Here is a 16,748-nt window from a genome sequence, read left to right as displayed (position 1 = left end):
AAAAGAAAAGAAAGAAAAGAACACAGAAAAAGAAGAGAGCCAAGTCTCCTCTTTCCCTCTAGGTTTATCAAGCATCAGAAGTTCCTCCAGACCCCTGCAGGAACATTGGTTTTGTAGTTGTCAGTACTGACTCAACTGCTATAGCTCTGCTTTTACCTTTCACTTTTTAGAGGAAAAATATTTCTGTTACTTAATCAATCAAGAAGAGAAATGGAGAGTGAAAGGGAAAACCACTGAAGTAGCAGCTGAGCTGAACAAACAGCTGTACAAAACACTACAAAGCCTTCTGAAATGTCCAGAATAAATACTGACATCCGAGAGGTATATCAAAGGTTTTTTCTTTTTCTTTTCTTTTCCAATAGCAGCACTGGTTTTCCCTTTCACCATCTATGAATCTACTTTCTGTTTTGGATCACTGGACAAATAAGTACTTGGATCTCATTCGAATCTTTACAATGATTTTAGAGACGTTCCCAATCAAGCCGAATTCTCTTTTGTTTTCTGTGCTCCGAAAGATGACACAGACATTGGATACTGAGAGGTGCTGTGGGTCAGCACAGGGGTGCATTGGCAGAACTGCACAAATAGGTTTGCACAGATTCTTCCCACACAGGATATAGCTCCAGCCAGTGCTACTAAATCTTTACTTTTTGAGTATGAAATTCAGCCCCAAATGCTTTCAAAGTAGGAAAAGTAAACTTAGAATCAAGATCATGAGATATTTTTGTTGTCAAAAAGCGAAAGTTAAGAGTAAAGCCAAATCTACAGAGCCAATAATGACAGCTTCTACTGGTCCAAATTCGTAAAGGGGAATTCTGGAGGTTCTCCTAAAATGGAAAGAGAAGAATAGAAAAAAGCATTACAGTAGAACACTTTTGTAAGCTACAAAAGCTACATCTACAATTTTCTTTGAAACACAGTTTCTATTTCCATCAGTATGAAAATATTTTGTTAATCTGAAGACACACACTGTCCTCCTAAAGGACAATTTATGCTTTCTAGTTGGAAAAGTTTTTTTCAGACCTATCATGTCATCCAATTTTTTAAATAATAAAGACTTTTTTCTGAAGGAGTCTGACTGCAGGTGAAAATACAATACTGTTTCTCATAAACTATGCTGATGTGTAGTATCTACACACTCATTTAAAGTTTCTTCTCACAAAAAATCTCACTTTTAATCATAGCTTTTATGTATTATTTTCTTTGATTTTTTTCCCTTAGTGTTATTTGGATAGTATACACTAATATGCTCATAAAAACAGTAGAAAACAAAATTGATTTTAAAGTTTTCATAGGCTTTAGCAATGTAAAGTCAAGGTATATGAAAATGAAAGAAATAAAGCAAGGGTTTGTGGTTTTTAGATTTTATATTCAACAACAAAAACATTTCATAACAATAGAATATTTCATGACCCCCAAATGAAATCCTTTTGTTAACTAGCTTGATTTTTCACCATGTGAAAATGTCACCATGATGACATTTCAGGCCAAAGTACATTCAACTCTATATTAACATGACAAGATAATCAGCTCTCAGTGTTCCCTGACTAAAGGGAGTTACTAATAAGAGAGCCTAGTTAACCACCATCTTGGTGCCAACTCCGTATTTTCAATATGTTGTTATGAATCTCATTGATCTAGATTAAAATTAGCTAAGGTAGTATGTCCCCCTTATTTTTATTAAATGTTGACCTTTTAAGACTGACAAAATTATTGGTGATCCACTATTTACATTAGGGCAAAATAAGATAATGATTCTAACATCATATCTATTTGTATCATTATATATCCATACGGCCTCAGAACATTCATACGAAAAAGTCTGCAGTCATTCATCTGGATGCTTATGCTTCTACAATGCCAAAGAGATAAATATTTATAAAAACTCAAAAGCAGTTTTTGTATTCTTTGTATTCTTTACTGTATTCAGTATTCATTAAAATTTCCCACCATGCTCAAATTTAGAGTTGAGCAGCATGGTGCTGTATCTAGACTGTATGTGAATTAGCAAACAATGGGTGATAGCTTATGGAGGGGTCATTTTTCCAAGCAACATTACAATGGAAAGCTAGAGCACTTTCAAATTATGTAAGAAGACACAAGTGAGTTGAGTTTTGCTTAGGACTTCATAGCTTTTCAAAGGGTTTGTCAATAAACAACGAATATTTAATTTTTTTAAAATAGGTTGAATAGTGATGAATATCGGTTACTATATTGGTAAATACTGTTCCGTGAAACTCGTTTCAGTCATATGTGTATAGCAGATAGGAAGGTAAGCTATTTCTTACTGTGGGTAGTGATGAAAAATGTTTGAAAGCCACTATGGTAGGGGATCCAAATCTCATAACTGAGATTATGTAGTTTCACATTACTCTTTATTGTTTAGACTTTAGTAAAGCCATGTCTAAATTTTCTATTCTTATTTTAGCTGTGCCACAGGGAATTAAGGTCGAGGTAATTTTACATTCTGCCCTTGAACTCGAGAACCAAGGGGGAACAGCCCCCTCCTGTGGCCAACACAGGGGTGACGGGGTAACTAAATGAGGGACTGCCCGAAGGAGGGCAAATGTCTGGAAGAATTAGAGCTGCAGTATTTAACTGCTTCTTCCCATGTGAAGTTTTTTTTTTTTTCTTGTACTGTTACCACCCTGTAGAATTGGGCTATTTTTTAGAGGAAATCTGGCAACTTCCTTATATTCTATTTCTTCCCAATCAGCTAAAGTGTGAGAAGTTGGCTAAAAGCGATGGTTAAAACGGGAGGTTCTCTTATAGGTAGGATGACTTATTAGAGTTTGTCTTCCAAACTGAGTCAATTTGGAGATGAAAGGTAGTGTTCACAAAACAGACACGGGGATAGCAGGTATAAACTGGACTGCCGCAAATAGGCATGGATGGTGGGCCCCCCTTCTCACAGGGAATGAAGAAACTGAGCTCCTCTGAATGGGAGCCCTCTGCTGGTTTTTTAGGGTCTCTACTGTTTTACAAATGCTTGCGATTAATGAAAACATAAGCTCTGGATAAATGGTTGATAGTGAACAGCTCCTCTTTAGCTATGGAAAGTGAGAGAATAAAAACTACAGAATATCAAATATGAGTATCTGGGTTTAAGAGGAATTGTGTGATGAAAGATGAAGATTTATCTTCCTAATTATTTTTTATTTAGACTAATCTTATTAATTCGGTTTGCTAGCCACACAGTGATTAATAACTGGGAGTTGAAGTAAAACCTAAGAGGTAGGCCCCTCAAGTACTGAGTGGTAGGGGGAGACTGCCTGGTTCCAAATCTGTGTTAGAGCTAAGCCTGTAAAAAAAAATTTAAGTGCTCTTATTTTTAACTTATTTTTTTAGAAACTTGAACAATTAACAATTAATCTGGATAAACCATTTAAATTAAAATTATTTATAATTTTTTTCAGATGTGTTCAATAATTCATCAGTTGCATCTAACACCCAGTGCTCATTACATCACGTGCCCCCTTTAAAAATTTTTTATAATTTAACATAAAACTATTTGGCACCCTCCTACTCCATCTTAAAAACTGCTTTTAATTTGACATTACTTTGATTCCTCATTTTCAAATAAACTATTAAAAAATTTGTAATTAAATCTGTGTATAATAGTGTGGGGAGGCAGAGCAGCCAAATCTAACCTCACCTTGTCTTCATACATCCTTTTGGCTTCTCTTAACTCAGAACGTAGCTGAGAAACAGTAGATTCCAGATCACTGAGTTGGCGCATATACATTGAATTTTGGTTTCTTGCTTGTTCTCTAAGAAGAGTTTAAAAGGGGAATAAAAGCAAACAGCAAACTAAGAATAAGTGTGATTTAGATACTGCCACTAGTTCTTTTATATGGCATTAACTAGGTGAAAAGTCTTTTATTTTCCAAAATTTCTTCTTAAAAGCTTCAGTTCAACCATGTTGTTAAGTGCTGAAACTAGATAGTATATATTGGAGTTCATTTGTACTATTTTCTCTCTACTTTTGTATATGATTGAAAATGTCCCAATAAAAGGTTTCAATACATATAAGCTCAAATTACAAAATTATTTATATATATACATATACGTTTTGTTTATATATATTTACACATACACGTGTTTTTGATCCTATCAGTTGTAATATGAACAATATTTAAAACATCCAATTTCAAGAGGCCTAAATACTTGCAATACTTTTTTTTTCCCTCTAAGGGAGAATACAGGGTGCAGGGGTGGCGGCTGCTGCCCCAGGCCTTGGCTCCACATGCAGCACTCCTGTCCACCCCCTGGCCAGCGAGGACAGCCTTACAGGGAATACGTGTCTAACCCCTGGCGTGCAGACGGTACCGGCCTCTGGTCACACTGTTCTTGAGCACAAGGTGCGCACTGCGCCCGCTGCCTGCGAAGGATCAGGGAAGACTGAGCCCACCATGCCCGTGCCCGGTCCTCTCACACAGTTCATTGCTTATGGGCCAACAGGACGTGCTACTCCTAGTGACTGGGGCCTTTAGAAAGGCAGTCACAACATACTCAGTGCACCAATGGGGGAGACAGATGTGGACAAGGCGCCACAGTGACATCCCTTTAGTTGCTGTGTAAAGTACTGTTGCATAAAGGAGGAGAAAAGCCTAAAGAAAGAACTTCTAGTCGCTCTCCTATTTCCTACTCTCGAAGGAAATACCCCCTGCTCCTGTTCCCCCATCACAACGGGCCTCAGCCCTCAGCCGCGGGCTTGGCTGGCCTCTAGGGTGGGCCTGAGTCACGCCTGGAGCCCTGTCCTGCTGCCAACCTTGTCACCCTAAACAGCCCCCGCAACAAACTGGACAGGTGGAGGGGTACAAATACCTTCTCACTTACGCCAATAATACTTCTTATATGGTCATATAATATTATCTTTAAGTAATCTTTTCCATTCATTTGAATGTGAGAGAAGTTTTACTTTCTTGTGAGATTTTAAAGCCAATTTTAAAAGATCTTAGGACAGAACATTAATGAAAACAGTATCTCTAAAATGAAGATAAATGATACCAATTTCAAACCAGAGGACACACATACTGAATGATTTCCAGTTGACTCTGGATGCTATTGGCTTGACTTCGAGCACTGCTAGCTTTCTCGGTAAGTCCTGTTATTTCAATTTCATGTTCACTTATTAACTGCTCAATCCTATAAAAAGAATGTGGTGTTTGTTATTTGATACATAAGATTTTCCTTGATTATGAATTATTCCAAAAATTAATGGTTTTCAACACTCACAAATTGAGTATTTTGCTTTGACTTTGAACATGGTGCTCATTTTAAGTTTTGGAATTCGGATTTTTTTTTTTTTTTAATTTTACAATGGTAATAAGTTACAACTACTATATACTATATGACACACATAGGGAAGTTCCTATAAGCCAAACATATTACAAATACAACAACAGGTTTTTAAATATTTACACTAAATCATAAAGACTTTATATCATAAAGCTTTACATTAAGCTCAAGTCAGGTTTTGTCAACAAATGAATGACAAAAGACTCTCTCTTTGACCAAACTTTAGTCAGGCTCCTCTGAGTCATCTTGTAGGCCTTGACCTTGGCACCCATCAACCCTTCCCCCAACCGCCCTGGCCTGTCCAGGCTTAGTAAGAATCTTGCTAAATCAGTTTAGTGAGAATCCCCCCACCCTTGATGTCTCCACTGTCCCACTCACCTGCTCCTTGGCTGTAAATTCCTACTTCCTTGGTTGTATTGGGAGAGCTGAGTCTCATCTCTTTCCCCTAACACAGAATCCCTATTGCAAAAGCCTTGAATAAAGTCTTCCTGAACCTTTTAAACAAGTGTCAGAAAAATTTTCCCTTTCACATGAACTTGCCACAAACCAACGAAGAAAACTTTTGTTTCAGAACATTTTCGATTTTGGAATTGCTGATGAGGGACTGTAAACCTATGGTTTAGTTCACTATGACTTTCTATACTTCAGTCAGAAACCCACCTATCTTGATGTTGTTGAAGAAGCAATTCTATTTTATTCTGTGATTCAGACTTCAGTGCTTCAAGCTGATCCTCTACCTAGTTACAAAAAAGAGATGCTGATTTAGGGACTGGTAAATCTACATCTTGGAAACGTTGGAGATTTTCCAACCAAAGGACCACTTTATTGTTTTTAAAGATGTTATTTATTTACTTGTCAGAGAGAGAGAGAGAGAGAGAGAGAGAACCCCTGTGTGCACAAGTGGCGGGTAGGGGCAGATGGCGAAGCAGACTCCCTGCTGAGCAGGGAGCCCAGTGGGGGACTCGATCCCAGGACCCTGGGATCATGACATGAGCCAAAGGCAGACGCTCAACCGACTAAGCCATCCAGGCATCCCTAGAGGAACACTTTAGAAAGAAGCAAATAAAAGTAATACAGAAACCGAATACACTCTATCACTGCATTTTATTAGATTGTTTACTTTGGTTGGTTATACTCTCATGAAGCCATACAGGTAAATCAAGCTAGTTCCCTTAAAGTACTGAGACATCATTGTAGAAATAACTGTTATTTTAGAGAACAAAAATGAGAACTTGGCTTACTTTTAAGAACTTAAAAAATTATATACCTAATACTATTCTCTTAATGAATTTTAATATAAAATTGAATAGTGTTCTCACCACTTACTGGAAATATCCTCCCTTTAAGGTAAGAAATCTCTGTGTCTAATTCTCTCAGGACTTTACTAATAGCCGAGCCCATGTTGCGGAAGTGGAGAGTAGACACGCTCTCGTGTTCGTATATTTTCTTGCCCGCGGCTTCTTCAAAGTCAGCTAGGACTGATCGGATTTCTTGAAGTACTCCCTCATGGCCAAGCATCATCTTTCTCAGCTGCTCTATCTGTGCGTTGCTATCTTTCAGCATGTCCTCCTTAAGGCATTTGGCAGCTTCAAGTTCATGAACTGTATTTTGAAGCTGATTTCTTAAATCCTCCTGGGACTGACTCTCCCTTCGTCTATGAAATAAATGAAAGAGAAGAAACAATATTGATAAAATTCATATTCACACAAGTAGCTTTATACTACAAAGAGTAAAACTTTAAAATAATTTTAGGTAACGATGCCCAACCTGATGTCAGCCATGGCATCTCTCTCCATTTGCATCTCTTGAAGTTTTGTTTGCAAATCAATGACTGACTGCCTTAAGTAAAACTTTTGTTTCTCATGCAATTCATTGCTCTGAAAAAAAAAAAAAATGCCATGCAAATCAGCCTTTACCAGAGGAACATATTTCCTTAAATTATTAGGAAATTCCTAATAATTTCCAAAAATCCACATATTACTAATTTATTTTTATGTGTACTTCCTTCTCCTTTTACCATATTGCAGGGCCTAATTAATCATTTCTTACCTAGATTACTGAACTATCTTAACTTGTATCACTGTCTCAAGCTTGGCCCCTTTCAAAATCTATTCTTTACTTAATAACCAAAACACTATTTCTAAAACAAATCAGACTTCTACCTCAAGATATAGAAATAAGTTTTATTTTTGAAAACAGGAAAACTGGTTAAAATTCTGTATACAGAAAAGTCAATCCCCACTTCCAAACCACTTAAAAACTTGACAGCAGACAACCACCCCCCAAAAGTCAAGGTGTTCTACCACAGAGAAATTCACTAAGATCTCTAAAATCAGGCACTGCAAGACCTCCCAGCATAAAAATTGATACAATGTAATCATCCCAAAGCAAAGCCATCAAGTTCTGCCTATTGCTAGACAACTTGCCATCAGCTTTTTTATTGTTCATCCTTGAGTATGAACAAAAACCAACCAACCAACCAACACCACTGTACACCTGAAGAAAGGTTATAAAATAAAAAACGGAGACCAAGGTTAAACAAAGAAGCAAACACGAGAAAAAAAGGATCCAAAGAAACAAAGTAATGCAGCAACAGAAGAACACTTCCGGAAACTTGTATTTGCAGAGAAATTTGAGAGACATCACAGCTGTAAAGTAAGAACAAAATACAATGCCAAGGAAGTGACCAAGTGAGAACTGAGTTCTTGGAAATTAAAACTATGCTTGCACACTAAAAAGCTGCAATAGAAATGTTAGAAGTCAAGAAATGTCCCCCCAAAGTAGGAAAGTAGGTAAAACTTTTGAAAGTAAAGGTAAGAGATTTAGAGGTATAACCTAGGAGATAACATATGACCAATAGGAGCCACAGAATGAGAGAACTGAGAAAACAGAGGGAATGAAACTATCAAAGAAAAAACAAATCAAAGCTGAAAAGTACAAATCTGTGGACCAAAGGATCCACTGAATCCCCAGCACAATGAATGAAAAAACTAAAATCCACACCTAAGCACATTATGGTGGATTTTCAGAGACAGAAGACTCTAAAGCTTCCAAAGACAAACCTCAATTAAGTAAAAGCATATCATCCAAAAAGGAGCAAGTTTCAGACAGACATCTACTTCTCAGTAGCAATATGAAACGCAAGGACACAATATTTTCGAAGGACTGAAAGAAAATGACTTTCAACTTTATCCAGCTAAATTAAGTAAAAGCATATCATCCACAAAGAAGCAAGTATCAGACAGACATCTACTTCTCAGTAGCAATACGAAATGCAAGGACACAATATTTTCAAAGGACTGAGAGAAAATGACTTTCAACTTTACCCAGCTAAAGTCATTCTCAGAATGCAAAGATCCATAAAATGTATGCACATATACCCTTTAAGTTTCTAAAGATGTGCTTTGACTAAATGAAGAAGTAGATCAAGAGAAAGGAAGACAGAAAACAGTGAATTCTGGAAATCATGGATCTAATCAGGAAAGCAATGCAAAGAAGAAAACAGTTATAGACAGACCTAAGAAACTCACCTAGACTGGAAAATAGGACAGAAGACTCCTGAAGAGTCCGGGATCAAAGGAGGATTTGAGAGAAAACCTACATGGCGGTTCTTTAAAAAAAAAAAAAAAAAAAAGATCATATGATAAAGGCACACAGCATTAGGAAAAAGAAAGGCAAGAATAACCATCAGGAAAGGGGCGCCTGGGTGGCTCAGTTGGTTAAGCGTCTGCCTTCACCTCAGGTCATGATCCCAGGGTTCTGGGATCAAGTCCCACATCGGGCTCCCTCCAACATAAGAGTCTGCTTCTCCCTCTCCCTCTGACTTTCCCCCACCCAGTTCATGCTCTCTCTCTCGTTCATTCTCTCTCAAATAAATAAATAAAATCTTAAGAAAAAAAATAACCACCAGAAAAAACACTACACAGGAAAGGAAGTGTGATAGGATACTAGCTGGTTCTGCAATTGACAATGTTTATATAGCCAATATAAGGTTAAGGCCCTCTATCTTTTCCTCTTATAGTTCAGGTGAATGACTACAGTATAATCTGAACTTCGGATGGCAACAGTGGAAATGGAAACAGATCTGAGAAATATATATGAGGTACAATGGATGGACATGGTGATAAAGTGACACCAGGGAAGAGGTATCAAGAACAAATGAGGTTTGGGGGACCTGGGTGGCTCAGTTTAGCATCTGACTCTTGATTTTTGGCTCAGGTCATGATCCCAGGGTCCTGGGATTGAGCTTCACATCGGGCTCCCTGCTTGGTGGGAAGACTGCTTCTCCCTCTCCCACTCCCCCTGCTTGTATTCCTTCTCTCACTGTCTCTCTCTGTCAAATATATAAAATCTTAAAAAATAAATAAATAAAGGGGCACCTGGGTGGCTCAGTCTTTAAGTTTCTGCCTTCGGCTCAGGTCATGATCCCCGGGTCCTGAGATCGAGCCCCACATCGGGCTCCCTGCTCAGCAGGAAGCCTGCTTCTCCCTCTCCCACTCCCCCTGCTTCTGTTCCCTCTCTCGCTGTGTCTCTGTCAAATAAATAATAAAATAAAAATAAAAAATAAAAAATAAATATTAAAAAATAAATAAATAAATAATCTCAGCCACAGACTGTAAATGTGTACATAGAAAGGGCCGCATCTTTTCCAGCTTTATATATCCAGTACCTAGCACATGTGTTACATAGAGGTTCATGCTAAATATTACAAGTATCCAAATAGTCCTGTTATTTATTTAGAGATTTAACACATATTTACTGGGAGCCAATCAAGTGTCAGATACTCTGCCAGAGGATGGACAGGGAAAATGAATTAAGACACTGTTTCTTTCCCTCACTGGTATCTCTGTGCTCGCTCCATCCATCCATCCATCCATCCATCCATCCATCCATCCATCCATCCACCCAACCCACCTATCCTCTTTATTAGTGAACTTATCATAAGGTATTATGACTATTTGTTTATATACCAGATCCTCTTCAAGTCTATGAACCCCTTATGAGTCCTACCTTATTCATCTCTGTATCCCTGTACATAATACAATAGTACATGATTTTTAGCACTTAATGAAGTTGTAGTTTTTTCCCTAAATGTGCTTACACAGTCTGAATGAGGTAGAACAAGGTGTTAATGAATACGGTAACACGAACTAAATACTACAACAGACATGTGCACATAGGGCAACAGCCATACAGAGGAGAATATACCTAGTCCTGTTTAGAGCAAAGGATTCAGAAAAGGAAATGCTTGAGCTGAGTCTTGATGGATAATAAGAATTTGCCAGGCAGACAAGGTAAAGAAGAGGAAATGGCCTGGGCAAAAGCATGAAGCTTTAGAAGAGCATGCTATCTCTAGGGAACAGCAAATAGCTAAATATTGCTGGAATGGAGGGTACATTTGGGGAACAGATAGTAGATGAAGTTAAAATATACAGAGAGGGATTATATCATGAGAGGCTTTGGGTACAATGGTAAGTTTCACTTTTAGAAGACTACAGACTACTGGGACACAGTTTACAACTGTAAAGCTGGCTAAAGCTGGCTTCATTCTACATAAGATCTACTTAAAAATTTTTAGCAAATATAAAAATAAAATTTTAGCAAATAACTTCTATATACTATTTAGTTATCATATATACACATACATCTAAAAACCTATCCCCACAACTGCTTTGTAAAGAAAAACAAGGTATCAGGGCCCCTGGGTGGCTCAGTTAAGCATCTGCCTTCAGCTTGGGTCATGGTCTGGGGGTCCTGGGATTGAGTCCCATGTTGGGCTCCCTGCTTGGCAAGGAGTCTGCTTCTCCCTCTGACTTTCCCCCCTTCTTGTGCACTCTCTTGCTCTCTCTCTCAAATAAATAAATAAATAAATAATTTAAAAATTTTTTTTAAAAAAAAAAGAAAAACAATGTATCATGAGAGCAGGACAGCAGGCCCGAACCAATTATTATAATTACAGATAAACATCGTTAATTATAACATTTTGAGCTATTCAAGTTTAATTAAAATTAACAATGAAACCAGGGCATTCTGACTATTAACAAGAGAAAAATAGGTATATAAACTTCATGTGCCCAATTTTTAATACTGAAATAGAAGGCATAAGCCAAATTAACAAGTTTAACCAATAAATCCATCATTAAGTGTTTCTTTTAGTAAGTTTAGGTTCTGTTCCAAGGCAACGTGCCTCATTGTCATTCCCAAATGGCATAAAGTACTAGAAGAAAAGAACGCAACTCACTTCATTTAGTCTTCTCTGCAGATCTTTGACTTGATGTGAATATTCTTCCAAAACACGTTCAATGTGTTCCTTTCCAGGGTATGGGATGACTTTTCTAGGAGAATCAAGTTCCACTTCATATTTGGGGAAAAAAGGAATTTGTGTCAATGTCCCAGCTGAAGATGTGTTTTCAATTATTGTACCACGAATAGATGACATAAAAAATGGACTTGAAGAACCTAAATATTAAAGAATTAATCAATCAACTTACTAATAAAATAATTTTGTGGTAAACATTATCCTAGGTGATTTCCTTAATGAACCCTGAAGATGCTCAAGGTCTTGGGGAAAATAGACGAGTAAAAGATTGGTAAGAGCTCTGAGAGAGACGAACACTACGTAAAAAGGAGATTAGGGAAGAGGAGTGAGTTTTACTTGATAGCAATCAAGTGATACCTGAGCTGAATGAACCTTGAAGTATATTAAGGAGAAGAGGAAGGGCATTGCAGGCAGTGGGAGCACCACAATTATTGGTGAGGAGGCTTGAATCAGCACAGATATTCCAGGTGACAGGAAAGAAGTAGCCAGATATGAGAATGAAGATATAAGCCAGATCTTGAAGGACCTTGTGGTCATGCCAAGGAGCTTGAATTTCATCTTGAAAGCTTCGGGAAGTCATTAGTGGATTTGAGAGTAAGAGAGTAGTTAACTAGGTTTGTGGTTTGAAAAAGCTGTCTGGCTTCAGTGTGGAGAATGCACTGGATGGGGATAAAACTGAAGTAGAGAATGGAGTCGGAGAAGGCTTTCAACGATGCAGGCAAGAAATGGCAAGCGTCTACCCTAAAGCAGACAGTGGTGACAGACAGAAAGGGTGTGGACTTGAGAAATATATGTGGTAAGTAAAAGACAGGGGGGTGTCAAAGATCTCTACTGGGTTTTGAGCTTCAACATCCAAGTAATGCTGTTTGATTTGTGTGTTCAGGAGTATGTGTTGCTTCAGAGATAAGGATTTGGGAATCATCAGCATTTGAATTCTAGTGAATCCCTGAAGTCAATGGGATCATCCAGAGACAGTAGTATAGAATGAAAAAAGAGGACCAAGAAGAGTACTCTGAAGAAATACCAATATTTAAAGGGAAGATAAGGAAGTAAAACCCAGGAAGATTCACAGAAGAGCCACAGAGATATTAGAGAATTATATTCAAGAAACACCACTGGTTTGGACTGAGGGACAGAGACAGTGTGAGATGAAAAGAGACCTTCCAATAAGCAGAAACCCCTTATCTGAAAACATACGCTATCTTTCATATAAAGGAAGGAGGTCTCATGGGGCACCCAGGTGGCTCAGTTGGTTAAGTATCTGCCTTCGGCTCAGGTCAAGATCCTAGAGTCCTGGGATCGGGAAGGAGCCCCACATCTGGTTCCCTGCTCAGTGGGGAGCCTGCTTCTCCTTCTCCTTTTGCCCCTCATCCTCCCCCTGCTCGTGCTTGGGTACACGCTCCCTCTCTCTCTCTTTCAATTACATAAATAAAATCTTAAAAAAAAAAAAAAGGTCTCAAAGTTAGACCCAAGAGTCCAGAGAATGGCTCCAAGAACCATGAGGAATTATTCCCAAGCCTGAGTCCTAATCAGGGAACGGGAAACCTGTGCTCAGCTAGATTTCAGAATCGTGATGGACCGTGTGCCTCCTGTTTTCCCCATTTGGAACGGTAGTTTTGATACATGTGGCCCTGCCACTGTACGTTGGCTGTCACAGGTCTTCAGATGAAGAGGAACTCAACTCAGGGAGCCGTACTTAAGGACTTACAACTGAGGAGCTTCATCCATACCTGAATCTAATTTCAAAAAAGAGATTCTGGCCTTTGAATGGATGGATGCTGTAATGGGATGAGACTGTTAAAGGCCTTCTCGGGAGAGAGTGAATGTACTTTGTAGGTGAGAGAAATGTAAATAATTTGTGACCAGAGGTGGGCAAACTGTGGTGCTCTGAAAGTATGTTCATAAATTCTTTGATGGTCCTCCCTTTAATAGGTAGAGGTTAATTTCCCTCCTCTTTGTAAGAAAGGAGAAATAAGAGTGAATGTGTTAAGCATGTGCACATGTATGTCAGGGGAGAGGGGAAGCAATTACTTACTTTTGCAAAAAGAAACCCTGGAAGAATAAAAACAGAAACTCATGAAAATGGTTAGCTATAGGGGTATAGGGATGGGTAGAAATAGAGTGGAAGGGAGAGGGATGGCAGCAAAACTCTACTGAATATACGTTTTCATTAAGTTTTTACTTTTGAGCCATGTACATGTTATACATATTCAAAAAATAAAATGAAGTTGAATACTAACAGAAATAAACCTAAGGGTATAGAAAGTTTGTAACATAATGTCACAAAGAAAATAGTTCCTTAAAATAACTTTAGAACACAGTACTCTGTGGTCTTCGTGAGCCTCACTTAGCTGGGAAGTTGTTCACGGTGGTAGCATGGTTATAATTCTGAAACGCTTTTGTATGGACCATGCAAGAGAGAAAATGAACAAATATGCTGAAGGTTTTAGAAACTAGAATTTCACTGTAGGGGAGATGCAGATATGGAATGAGAGAAAATGAGGAAGAACTCCACGGTTCTGGATTTGAATTTGAGTTATCCATGTGAATTTATGATCAAAAAAATCTATTTTGAAACTTTATCCACTGAATGCTCCTCTAGCATTATCAAGGACACAGATGAGATAGGAGACTACGACTGTGAGGTGACAAACTGATGGAAAATCCACAATTTGTGTATTTTCTCTAGGAGAATCTTCCAGAAGCCCAGTACAAAAATGGAGAAGGCAGTCAGCCTGATAAAGATGGAGGTTTTCCTGTAAGAGTGCAACAGAAGAATACGAGAAAAAGTTAAAGAGATTGGCAAGTGGTTGGCTGAAAAAATGAATGATAAGAGAAAGTGAGGATAAGAAGCAGTATTACTTTAGGAGAAAATGGCGGAACTAGAGCAGTTGTTCTCAACCCTTACTGGAAATCAGTATCACCTGGGGAGTCTAAAAAAAAATCCAGTGGTACCTAAGCCCCATTCCAGACCTACTGAATCAGAATCTCTAGGTGTGGATCTAAGCCATATAAATGTTTAAAATCTCAAAAAGTGATTCTGACATGGAGCTATGGTTGAGAATCACTCCTTTCATGAGGCAGAATAGGTGCTCTAGGAATAAGGGATTGAGAGAGTTGGAAGACAAGAGGTTGGATTTCAGAAGTCTAACAGTTCTTGGTAATAAGATCCAAGTAAGAGAAGTGGGGTGGCTAGAGTCAAGATCGAGATGAGAAGAACTAAAAAGGTCAAGAAGCTTTAAGATCTCAGATGGGTCATGCATGAGGACAATGATATCCTGGGATGATGATGTGCCTGAGGAGGGAGAGACAACCCAGGAGCTAAGTGCTGGTGCCCCAATGAGTACGAGGGACAGAGTGTGTGGGGAGGTGGGTGAGTGGAGTGGGCAGGGGAGACGGGTACAGCAAGGTGGAGGGACAGAGGCATCTCAGGATGGCATAAGCATCCTAAAAAGCAGAAGATTTCTCAAAGTATTTGTGCTGAAATAAAGGTGTTTAAGCAGACCAGTAAAACAACAGATCTGTAATTGCGAATAAACTTTGGGTGCATTCTTTTAGATGAGAGAGACAGGCAGGGAAAGCAGTCAGGGACCGTGCAGGCTACTTGCCTAACGGCCAGAAAGTCCATTCCCTAGCTCTCCCCTATTCTGCGGTGTGTTGCAGAGAACTACTTTTCCCAGGCTCCCTTCCCACCTTGTCTCCTGGGAGGTCACCATGGGAGGTGCTGGGAAGACCCGGAGGCCGGCCGAGGAGAAGAGAAGCTGCGCCTGGCACAACTCTGACTCCGCTCACCTGCCTCAGCTGAGCTTCTGGCCCTGAGTGGTGGTTTCCGCTCGCTCCAGGCAGCCCTCTTGGAGGTGTGAGCTCTCGCTTTCCTGCCCTCAGAACACTTCTTCTTCTCATTGTCCTTCCAGCCCCAGGCTGCGCCTCCCTGGGTTGCCTCTTCCCCTGTGAGGCTTCTCAGATCTTTCGACACCAACTCCTTGCCAATTCCCTGCACTGTTCTGCCGATTTATCCCACCTGTTACCATTTTCCTGCTGGCTATCCTTGGACTGAGATCGGTTTGGGCAGAGGGGAGGGGGCCGGAAGTAGGTCAGTAGAGATGGAGAGGGAAGAATGGATTCGAGAGCCACTGCCTACACCAGAAGGAGCATGCCTGACTGGATGGGGTGGGCAGGGGAAAAGGAATCAAAATGACACAGGAATCTGGCTTCGAGTGAACCAGGGAAGAGAAGGTGTTAGGGAAACATGGAACACGTTGTAGTCCCTCAACACGGAAACAATTTTTAAACCAAAAAAGTAATGTAAACATTTGCTAAAAAAAATTGATATACTATTTTTAAAAGACTAAACAGTTTCTTCCTCAAAAAGTAGAATTTCCAACAATAAACATTCATTACCACGGTCTGTGCCCTGCAGTTAAAACCAAAACATACTAAAAAACAGCAGCCTGAATGAATATTCTGAGGGCTGCTTAATTCCAATTTTCCCATTTTGTTTGATAAAGAATACGCACCTCCATTGGATGTGACACCACTACTTGATAAAAGATCATTATTTGATTCACCAGCTTTTTGTTCCATATTAAATATTGCTACCTCTTCTTAGAGATCTTGAAATATGAGTGCTTCCCTGTTTGGTTCTTTTAGTTCTTATCTATAAAAGACAGGGATTTGATCTTTATTAATAAGGTACTATGAGAACAAAATTCATAGAAGAGGAACTGACTTTGTTCATATTTCAAATTTAGTAATAACTTTTTACCAGGAAAATATTTATACAGAAATATTTTATCACTACATAAAATTAATGAGTGAATAGACTCTTACTGTAGAAATTGTTGCTTTTAATATCTAAGTAGCTTATTAAGGACAACCTGAAAATCAAAAACTAATACTTTAATTACGATGATGATTAGCACTCTGGTTACATGGTCGAATAATGGTAGAAAATATCTCCTTAGTGAAAAGTCACAAATTAGTTAAAAAAAATTCACAAACCAGCAAATCGGAAATCATTAATAAAAGCTAAAAAATTTCTTTAATATCAAACAGTGCTCATAATTTTAGATTAGGCCAAGAAGACTTCTGGGTTTGGAGGAAAATGGTGGTGGCCTGATTCCAAATC

General features: G+C 38.7%; 1 protein-coding gene across 20 annotated transcripts in view; it reads right to left on the bottom strand.

Moving 5' to 3' along the window:
* CCDC158 (coiled-coil domain containing 158) overlaps positions 1-16,748 on the bottom strand; it is a 100,878-nt gene that overhangs the window by 70,082 nt on the left and 14,048 nt on the right. For 10 of the 20 annotated variants that reach the window (XM_035004737.1, XM_035004739.1, XM_035004740.1 and 7 more), the window contains exons 3-9: positions 16,138-16,277; positions 11,543-11,760; positions 7,069-7,178; positions 6,628-6,955; positions 5,962-6,038; positions 5,038-5,148; positions 3,656-3,770 (exon numbers count right to left, since the gene is read on the bottom strand). In XM_035004737.1, coding sequence (XP_034860628.1) covers positions 3,656-3,770; positions 5,038-5,148; positions 5,962-6,038; positions 6,628-6,955; positions 7,069-7,178; positions 11,543-11,760; positions 16,138-16,204 — 1,026 coding nt within the window. In that variant the 5' untranslated portion in view covers positions 16,205-16,277. Of the gene's footprint in view, positions 1-3,655; positions 3,771-5,037; positions 5,149-5,961; positions 6,039-6,627; positions 6,956-7,068; positions 7,179-8,831; positions 8,912-9,680; positions 9,699-11,542; positions 11,761-16,137; positions 16,278-16,748 lie in introns of those variants that run through there. The other 10 variants (XM_035004752.1, XM_035004750.1, XM_035004751.1 and 7 more) reach the window with 8 other exon arrangements.

This window comes from Mirounga leonina, unplaced genomic scaffold (assembly GCF_011800145.1).
Source record: "Mirounga leonina isolate KUSES-001 unplaced genomic scaffold, KU_Mleo_1.0 Mir_129, whole genome shotgun sequence".
In the NCBI taxonomy this organism is placed as follows: domain Eukaryota; kingdom Metazoa; phylum Chordata; class Mammalia; order Carnivora; family Phocidae; genus Mirounga; species Mirounga leonina.
The sequence above is the reverse complement of the archived record's forward strand: the minus strand, read 5'-3'. Positions and strand labels throughout refer to the sequence as shown.